General features: G+C 32.0%; 1 protein-coding gene across 1 annotated transcript in view; it reads right to left on the reverse strand.

Annotated features, from left to right (window-relative positions):
* LOC110999260 (gamma-aminobutyric acid type B receptor subunit 2) overlaps positions 1-8,722 on the reverse strand; it is a 30,914-nt gene extending 22,192 nt beyond the window's left edge. The window contains exon 1 of the mRNA XM_022268231.2: positions 7,989-8,722. Coding sequence (XP_022123923.2) covers positions 7,989-8,706 — 718 coding nt within the window. The 5' untranslated portion in view covers positions 8,707-8,722. The remainder of the gene's footprint in view (positions 1-7,988) is intronic.
* Positions 8,723-11,310: the final 2,588 nt, after the last annotated feature.

Below are 11,310 nucleotides of genomic sequence, written 5' to 3' on the forward strand. Positions count from 1 at the left end.
GTTAAGGAAGTTTAATTTAAACATTACAATCGTTTCGAATCTCTTGAGTAAATGTATGATAGTTTTGTTTAATATTGTTATCTACATTTGTTTGACAGCTTTAACGTTCAAATTTTCCAACTTCTCTGATCAACTTATACATACAGCATTTGTGCTAAAGTTAATGGAGGTAATGATACCTAAGTTACAATATATTAAATGTCAAAATTTAATGGAATCGCAAAATCAAATTTCGCACGATAAGTCCTTGGCAATATTTGAAAATACGTTTTTTATTAGTTTCCTGAATCGTAAATTTTCTTCGCAGTAAAAGATTTCATTTCAGATATTATAGGTCCTCTTAAAATGTTAATTTATTAAATGGAAAACCATTGTTTGGGTTTTATTTCTTCACTCGGGATCTGTCTGAATAAGACTAATTCAATTTAAATAAATTTTTATTCAAAGAGGATTTGGAGGGATTCGATTATTAAGTTAATTATGTTTATTTAATAACGTCTTTTAAGGGACAAATTCCTATAAGAAATACTAAACCTTTATAGTATATTGTGTACAAAATATGTTTTTTTCTCAGGGAGATAGATGATCAAAAAGTATTGAAGCTTGTCAAAACTATAGTATACTCTGATATGAGGGTATACTTGGAAGGTATTAGAGGATAGTATGTACTGTGCTTTATGTTATTTTAAATTTATATATTTTAGTTTATTTTTAGTTTAAGTTTGGTTATGTATTGTAAGTGAATAAATAAATAAATAATTAAAAACAGTACACCAACAACGTACGCCTTTTTTCAGCAGGGTCGCCACCCTTGCTGATGTCATGTTAAAAGTATTTGCTAAATCTTTCCTTTCGTGTCTAGTCCATGTTTGTTCCGAATGATTTTAGATTAATTTTAAACTGTTCCTACACAATTGTGATTCTATGTATAATATATATGGGCTTAACACACTGCTGGCCATTCACACACATTCGTAAAGAACGCACCGTCTTTTGTTTTTCATTTACTCACCCCTCTCGCCAAAGGCGAAGCCTCCATTCTCAATCTACATAAAAAGTTTTTGCTAAATGTTTCCTTTCGTTTTTTTTATCGATCAGGGGGCCAACGGGCAGGAGGCTCAGCTGATGTTAAGTGATAACCATGGACACTCTTTATGAGGGCTCGCAAATGAGTTGCCGTCCTTTCAAGAATTTACTAGCGTAATTCTTAGAATGCTATGTTCTTGAAGGACCCTAAGTTGAATTGGTCCACCTACATGTTTATGTAAGCTGTACTTACACATTTGCGAAACTATATGTACTATAGTTTAGTTAAGTTAACTGTAATGCACTTAAAGCTGGACCGGGGCGTAGAGTAAAGCGCGTTAACTGCCATTTGCACAATTAGACCTTAACCTCAAACTGCACATGCGAGACATGGCACAACCATACGGTATGTGTTGATAAATACATTTATCGTAGACCTGTTATGTTTGGAACAGATATTAAAAATAAAAAATAATAAAGCTTTAGTCATGATGGAATTACGCTTGTGACAAAATTCGTCTATTGCTAGCACATACGTTTTTAACATTTTTTCATAGAAAAAGTTAAAAAGAAAAGGTAAAAGTTACTAGTTAGTAGTTCTAATTCTACCATTTAAATATTTTTGTTGTGTCTTGCATTTAATAATTAAAATGTAAAACATAAGTAAAAAAAACTTGGATAATTAATAAAATAGTTTGAAATTTTAGATATAAAAATTGCTGTCACTAATCACTATTCGAGTATACACAGTGTGTAAAAAGTGACAAAAAGTGACTTTAAAAAATCACATTGTGCACAGTATTTGGACACAATCTCAATCTCAGTGTTTACCCCATACTTAATAATTCAGATAATACCTAATCATTTATGATAATGATAACTGAATTTTCATTTAAAAAATAATTGTTTAATCATACATAAATTTTCACAATTAATTTCCTGGTACGGCATACCATATTTATTTACTATGGCATGTAGCGTAGTTATGGGAGATGACGTCAGCGACTCAGGATGTTTACTTAGTGACCTCTAAAGACGTTAACTAAGGCTGCTGGGCAAAGATTTACTTTGAACGACTAATTGAAGCCTCTAAGATTTATATTACATGCCATTAAAAGTAATTAAATTTCTACGGACCGTCTCAGTGGGTATAGATCATGAAATTTCCAAGATACTAATTCCTATTCCCGTTAAAATTTTGGGTTCAGAATGACGGACGGTCTAATGTCGTATTTTTATGAATGTGTGAGTGAGAATCACAATCGTTATGTCATAAATCATAATCACCATCACAAGAAATCCAGCTGCCCCCTGAAGTATTTCCGAACCAGTTCGACTTAGGGTCCTTCAAGAAAAGAGCGTACCAATTATTAAAAGGCCGGCAAGGCACTAGCGAGCCCTCTGGCATTGAGAGTGTCCATGGGCGGCGGTATCTATCGGTTCTATAAAAAAAGAAATAAACTGCACACTTCAACGCGCACAAATAATTTTACTACTGTATAAACAGCATACGAAAAGACAAAGAGGTTAAAAAGTGCATTGAAAAACATAAAGAAAGGATGAAATTTCCGACCATTAGACTCCCAACATTTTCGCTTCCATTTTGCCATTTGACACTCGTGGGACGCGAACAAATAATAGCAGTGCCTCAAAGTGTTAACGTATTTAAAGGAAAAGCTCATAGGGCCCTCAAACGCTGTCAACGCATCCACTAAAACTGGGTATTAATGGTCTTTTAGAGCTGTCCCGTTGTCGTTTGTTATATTATAAAAATCTATATAATACAGCTAAATAGGGAAGTTTGTATGAAGCTAGCTATATTACTCCTGATTGTATTTTCGTTTCAATACAAGACTTGGAACAATTATTTCTTCATAAACTCTTTTGGGTTATGTCTACTTTTCATCCGAACGGAAATTTTATTGAAACAATAGCGCGTTCGTTTCTTTAATTGTTCACCAATGAGAGATCGACGCGATCTGGCTTTCCACTCTTTGTCATGATCACATAAAAAGCACACGATTGTGTGTCCAGAATGTTCATTCTAATATCAAGAATCCGAATGTCCATTTCATTTAGCTGACGTTGTTTTGCTCAGGGATTTCCAGCCGGTTGCAATCAGCCCGTGTGCTCTCGACTGTAAAATCTGCCGACATTATGCTATATCATCGCGATTCCCTTTCATGCTGTAATGTTAAACATTTACTCACATAATCACTTCTCAAGTTTATGAGCTAACAGTGATTTTACTTTCACACGAACTACGACAAAAAAATGTTTACCTACGAAGGCGCACAGCTGTATAATAAACTACACTTAAACTTAAAAATTATGACTTCTTTCAATTCATTCAAATCAAAGCTAAATATATATATAAATATGTGTTAGACAAAATTACTTTTCGAAATTAAAAATTTCTAATAATTTTTATTCATTTTGGTTACTTTTACCTTTAAGTTTATTGCATGTTCGGCTATCGTTATACTGTGATTATTTTGGATACAACTATAATGTACTGTTTATCTAATGTATTATTCTCATGCAAGTGACATTTTTGTCTTTTTTGAGAAATAAAGTCTTTATACGTAAAAAAACTCATTTTAATAAGGTGTTATATCTTGATAGTAATATTCTAATATACTTTATATGAACAAATATGTGAGTTGTTTAAAATCTGTAAATACCTAATTAATAGACTTTAGATTCAATATAAGCTAAAAATCGTTGGTGCTTCGTCTGTTTTTCAGTAAAACGTATATAGCATACAATCTAATCATTATTTAAATAAATTAAATATACACAGAAACATATCTTATTTGTTATGTACACGAATTATTTGTTTAATATAAATACACCTGAATTAATGTGTCAAAATTAAGGTAATATTTTCTTTAGTATGTAGCGTTGATAATGGCAATTTTTCTTGCGAGAAGCGAGAAAATTATCCCATCTCCGCACTGAGAGTGATTCATGGAGGTTAGACTTATAAAGATTTAATCGTAAGCTTTTGTTTACACAATATTATATGTAACGAGATAAAAGACTTTAAATTATTGCTTCTATTATCTTAATTTGAAAATTATTAAAACTAAATTTTGTATGCTGATAAGTAAAATTTTAGCATGATTTATACATTTTTATTGTATTTCTATGGAATTTAGGTAAATTGCCATTAAAATTGTATGATTTATGACTATATAAGCGTATTGTTACAAGTTTAGTTAAAAAAAATCGCACATTGCGTAATGTATTGAATAAAACTCACCAAATATATTTCGTCAAAGCTTTGTTTTTAAGTTATAAAATATGCAGTGTACGCAGGCTCAACCGCAATTTTGCTTGATTGTAAGTGGTTTTGTGGTCACTGCCTTAAAATTAAACCTGTTTTTGAGGGATATAACATAATTTCAATACTTCTAAATGCTAGTCATGAATTTTAAATCAAAAGCTTTAATCTAGCTTATTTCGTGATTATTAAACATTAGAAACTTCTACCTTTACAATCCAACGTTCATATCTTTCGATTGATACAGGATATCCTAAACAGTCCATAGATTCTAATGTTAAAAAAAAATATTTCTCATTACAAATAATTATTTTATTTACACGAAAAACTTAATACGAGCGAAATACACGTCGCCATTAGCCGTCCCAATTTTAGTCTACCAGGTTCACTCTAACATGTATTTTTAATGCCTTTTTGGATTTGTCAAAAGCACCAATATTGCAAATTTTATATGGTAATTGATTAAATAATTTAATCAATTAATTCACCTGGGTAAGGATTCTAGACGATTGGCCACCTTCATACAAATATCTTCAAATATCAAAGACTTTTTGTAAATATTATTTAATTCGTAAATAACATAACCATAATTCGTATTTGAAAAATTGTGACAGAATTTTCTTAAAATAAATTTTCTGAGCTTCTTACTATCAGTAGGTCACCAAAGGTCATGCTAGTTTTATCAACTATTGTACAATATCTTGAAAGCTTTCAGGCAGGTGCAAGTTTCAGGGTAATATTAGATTGTTTTTAAATATATTTTTAACACAAAGCAGTGATAATATATATAGTTCTAGCTAAAGTTATTAAAGTTAATTCGTTCAATATTTATTAGTAATCCTTCGTTACGTATTCATTGCACTTTCATTTGTCTGGCATAAATAATATCTTCACCCCTCTGACGTAACCAAACTAAATTTAAGTTTTGTAACACAAGTCTTTTGGGCCTGGGCCTTCTTCTTCTTGACATTAATGATTAATTTATTTAAAGTGTTTAAATTTTAATGCTAAATTTTTTTATCATTAAAATTGCTAGCACATGCACAAGCAAAAAGCACATGTTTTTAACACGTGTTTTTTAGTTTATATTAAGTGTTGTTTGTATATGTGCCAATAACACTCTTATCTAAGAAAATTCACAAATACCCGATCAATTTATATAATTAAAGTAACATTTAAGTATGATATCTTTTGAATTATTAGACGTTTTCTTTATTTATTGTTGCGATTTTTTGCAATAACGTTGTTATATGAAAGATATTAATATTTAGTTTAAATGAAAAGTTTATATTAATAATCTTTAGAAACTAAAATATTATTAACGTACGTTAACGATAACAGTTCCATCAACTTCTTGAATTTGCCGGATGCATAGCCGGAAATCAAACCTACGACCTCAGGTAAGACTGTCCCATGCTAAAACCATTAGGCCCTGTCTTATTTAACTGCGTAGCACCACTAAAATTATAAATTTAATAACATAAAAAAATAGACAACTTACTAAATAGACAAATTCAAAAACAATAAATTCAGTGTCGCTATAATCCACTTTGTCAACTCTATGCGACATGCCACAATGTTAGCTGTTTGCAATTGAATGTTCCAACACAATCGGCCTCTTGTTTCTACTTCAAAACAAAGTTATGTTTCCTTCTATTTCTTTTTGTTGAACAGTTTGTAACGTGTTCACAATAAACTATCACAATAGTTAAAAGCTCTGTTCAATTTTAAGGTACAATATTGGTGGGCAAACATATAAGAAATATTCGACTCTTGCATGGAAACCTCACATGCAGATTTTTTATGGTGAACAAAAAAGTCCACTTACTTTTCTGTCGTCGGTAGTTGTATGTTGTAGTATAAAAACGATTGTTGATAATAATTGCAAACAGTACAGTGTGGTTTTTTTATTCAAGCTGTAGTTGACTTGATTATCTCTCCTTACGTAGTAACAGAGTCATGGCTATGCGACACGAACCCGCTGATATGAATGGGTTGCGGAAACTGAAAGTTATGATTTGTCCAAGGCATTTAAAAGTAACAAAAGTGTGCATGCGTACAATGTACATAATATGTCAGAAGTGAAACTTTGTAAATTAATTATTAGCAATGTAAAATAAGCCCCTATAGATAATAATGTACCAGTATATAATATATTTGTATATCTATATTCAAACTGTTTAAACATGTGTATGCAACGTGCTAATGAAAAATAAATAAATCAAAAATCTGCGTTTACTGCACAACACATTATGCGACAGAATTGCGATCTAAAGAACTAATATGTAAGAACTAAACAAATACATCAACCAATAGCATGGTTTTTTTCTTGATGTCCATTACAGGCTCTCTCCATCTTTCTCACTGCTTGTGTGTGATGCAACGTACACTCTTCTCACTCTCTCTCTCGATCTTTCTCACTTGCTTGCTCCATAGCTATTTGCTTCTCGCTACGATCGCCCTATCTCACTCTCCGTCAATCGATCTCTCCCTTTTCATCTTCGTGACAATAATAATATTATTATTACATTTCATCCGTAAAAAATATCCTCAAGCGCCTAAAGAAGTTTTTAATAAGTTTTGTAAAATTGCTTTTTAAACAGTAGTTAGACGACGAAGAAATATTAACAGACATATCATACGTACACTTTACCCATTAGAGTAACTTAAGCTCTAATGAATAATATGATTTCAGTAAGGTAAGGTTTCTAGAGAGGTCAAAAGGTACTTAACTTCACAAAGAGAATTGTTAAGTGTTTCATTATGCTGCAATAAAAGTACTAATTAAAAAATAATTAATCGATCTTTGTAGTTCTATATTTACTTGAATGTTGAGTGAGTATCAATAATATAAAGGTCGCAGCTTCATATCGTGTAATATAGAGTTGTTACCCACTTATTTTCGTGAGTACTACGCCCTTCACTTGAAAACTGTCAGTAGTTGTAATTTTAAGAGACGAAGAAGAGAAGTTAGTATTTTTACGAAGAGTTACCACAAGCAGTAATTGGCTAGGACAAACTAGCAGGAGGCTTATCTGATGTTAAGTGGACACACACTGACAGAAAGCTTGCAGGTGCGTTGTCTCTCGCAGTCTCTCGCTCACGCTCTTTTGTGTATGTCCGTTGTGGACTGACTGACATTTGGAATTTGACAGTAACTGAGGCAACTGGCCAGATTCACAAAAATGATTAATATATTTAATGTGGCAATGTCTTAGTAAGATTTTGTATTGAGGTGATAGAAGTAGCTCATACATAAATAAATAATAATGATTAAATAAAAAAATTATAAATTTCATTAGCTGACCCGGCTAAAGTTGTTTTGCCATATAAACAACTATTGCCCTGTCATTATATTATACGTCTTTTAATAATGTGGGGGTAAAATATATTTACGACCAATTCTAATCAGACCAAGCGAATTATAAATATTAAAAATTAAATCAGTCAACATTAAAAATGACACGCAGCTCCTAAAAAGCGATAAATTTTACATTTTTTTTTGATCAAATCAAAATGACTAGCCTGATCCCGGCTAGTCATTTAGTAGAAGTATAATACTTATGTTTTTTTAACCCGTGAATTGTATTATTGTTAATACAATTATAAATAAATAGAGATAACATGGACATGAAGAAATAATTATACCCACATTCATTTCTATACGTAAACTCACCCTCGGCTCCGAATTTTGATTTCAAAGTTACATTAGAAAGGTCGTGGGAGCTGTTTAATGATTCCTCGCGTTCTTCATACATCGGATATTCCATTTCAACTCTTAAATTGTCAGCGTCGTTCGTCTCATTCCAATGTTTTTCATCATTATCTCGATCGAATTTATTTGTAGGCAATTCATGAATATAATTCCGGCCTTCGTTCTTGTTCATTGGTGCTGAAATGTCGATCTCGCCCGTTCGTGATCCACTTTTGTTTACTGTTGAGGAATAATCGTGGAATATTTTCGATCGTGTCGCATCGTCGATTTTTAGTTTCGCCATGGATTCATCTTTACTCTTCCATGATGCGTCTTTAACAGCTTTCTCGTCTTTATCGTAATATCTTTCAGTATTGAATAAATTTTTTCTATCTGATTTATTGCTTATTGATTCGATGTAATAATACACATCGTCTGTTACGTTATGCTGTTTTATATACATTTCGTTTTTCCTTCTAAATCTATTAAGAAGGGTTTCATAACTTTTCGTTTCAAGATGTATGGCATCGTTTAAATTTAATTTTGAATATTTCGATATTTTTTTTGTATCTTTTGGTGCCATTTGGGTACTAAGTATCGGTAGAACTAAGAGTAAATGTAGGGTCAGGAAAAGGGGTGAATACAAGGATTCTCGAAAGGGTGAGTTGCGGGGTGGGGGGTGAGTTCGCCGGAGCCTCATGCCCGGCCGGCGGTCAGCGACGGCTAATCTGGAAAAAAGGAAAAAGTTTTAAATTGCATCACTTCCCTTTAGACTGCTTTATTGTTTTATGTTAAGATTAATTTACTTTCTTTTTCACTGATGGAGATAAAAAGGAGAATTATATTAATGAAACCCCATTGTCTCTTAAAATAATGATGTTAATAAAATTGATATTTTGCCGCGCACCACCACTGTGTATTTCCAAACCAATTCGAATTATTAATTCACCAATTCCTTGAAGAAAGGAGCGTACCATTTCTTTTAAGGCAGGCAACGCACTTGCGAGCCTTCTGCCCTTTGGCCCCCGTTACATAAAATAAGTGTTTTTTTACACCTTTTATAGTGTACACCTCCTAGGTACTTAATTTTGTTTATGAATAATGTATTTTTCTGCGCAATTAATACTACCTGAGCAACTATTGTAAAGGAAACCATTGTGAGTAAGCTCGTCTGGGACCTCAAAAACCCTCAAGCGTGTCAGGAATGACAGGCTAAACTTATTTTCCAAAAACTCACATAATCTGAGGCAAGGCTGACCAAGGGTGTTAAAGCAATTGGAATTTTTAATGGGGTGGTGAACCCTAAACTGTGAAAGTATATCTTAGTAAACAATATAATTCATTTGCAGTTTTTTCAATCTTATAAAATATTGTTATTTATGAGATATTAAGAGATATGATGATAAATTAAGAGAAATATATTCCAGTTTTTTTAAATAATAGAAGGCAAACTCACTTGATGTTAATAACGATGCCCATGGACACTTACATTGCCTCGGCTCAGGCTCGCAAGTGCGTTGCCGTCCTTTAAATAATCGGCAGGCTCTTTTCTTAAAGGACCCTAAGTAGAATTGGTTTCGGAAATACGTCGGATTGATCCTAATCCTGTCAAAATGAATTCAATAAACTAAATACTTTGTCTAATTAAGTAAAATTAAATATTCAATTGTCTTTTAGATTGTTAAGTCGACTTACTTTGGGCGTCGAATAAAAACTAACCTAGCCTAATGCTTACAAAAATGGAAGCAAGTCTAGTACCTTTGTTGCCGCAGTTATCTTTCTAAGAAAAAATAATAAAAAGGAGTAAGTGTGAACATTAGACCGAAGTGGTAGGTACATAATGAAAACATCTTTTCCAAAGCATATTTCAATAAAAAACATCTGTTACAATACTTCAACTAAGTGATCTCAAGATAATAAATGTGTAGGCATCAGAAAAAGAAGACATTTTTTCATATCGTTTACAGATGAGCTCTTTGGCACGAGAGTATTGTTAATATCTACGTCTTTAAGATTGCGACCCATATTTTTTAATCTAAAGAAGATAGGAAATTATATAAAATATAAAAAATTATAAACTTTCGTCGATGGGACCTTAAAAGTTTCTGTGTCTGATTCCTTAGTATTTTTTAATAAGAAGTTCTACTTTACCGAACGAGTAAGTATACTACGTAAATAACACGCCCATATACTTAACTATATAGTTTTATTTATGGCATTTTAGGAAGATTTACAGTATTTTAACAGAATGTAAATAACGATTACAATAAAATAAAGACAGTACTAATTACAAATTTCCAACTATAGATGAATCATAAATACCTTAGGGAGATAGGAAGAATAGAATTAACAATAATGGATTTACAAAAACTATGAAACAATTAAAAGATTGAAATTAAGTATGAAAAAGCAGAAGATTTAAATTTATAACTATTCTAATGGAAAGATTAGAATACTCATATATTATAACTGTGTAACCCAAACAATTAAAACTGCCACTGCTTCTCTTCTCTTACTCTTCAATGCACCGTTCTCTAGATACATATTAGTTACTGGGTTCAAGTGCTAAATAAAGATTTCAGTTGGCACCCGGTTGATGGTACTGGTGATTATAGAGCAGATGCTATCCTCACTCAAAGAATAAGTCTCGCAATACAGCGGGGAAATGCAGCCTCAAGGCTTCTTCTTCTCATTCGGTACGCTCTTGCCAGAACGGTCGTGATCGCTATGTAGTAGAAGTAGAAGGCGCAGATGTGATGCGCATCACGACGCTTCGCCACCGCTGCCTATTGGAGGTCTCAAGGAAGCCTCAAGGCTTACAGCAATAAATATGTTTTAATTTTCAATGTATTTTTTTTATTATTATTATTAGTATAAAGGCTAAGGATATTTTAAATACGATATTTGTGTATTAGTTATCTCCTTTACAATGGTAACTATAGCTAAAGTTGGATTAAAATACTTTAATTACATTAAAACAAAACAAATACATTAAAACTTAAAATGTATTTTACAATGTTTGATTTTTGATTATATTCCACTAGCATGTCAAGAATTAAACAATTGGCCTTCAAATAATTCCATTATAGGTCTCTTGGGCCTAATTCTTATGTTAACAAGGCCCCAAGCCCAAATCCCTAATCTTATCGTCTATATCGTGTCTATTATCCCGAACTAATGAGATATCCTTAAGTTTTCTTGTTAACCTCTGCGATTCTAAACGTTTTGTGACTTAAGCAATGCGGTTAGAATATTAAATATATTCTAGCCGTTGCTTAAGAAAATACGAGACACAAATGTAAAA

The sequence above is a fragment of the Pieris rapae genome, chromosome 10 (genome assembly GCF_905147795.1).
Source record: "Pieris rapae chromosome 10, ilPieRapa1.1, whole genome shotgun sequence".
NCBI lineage: Eukaryota > Metazoa > Arthropoda > Insecta > Lepidoptera > Pieridae > Pieris > Pieris rapae.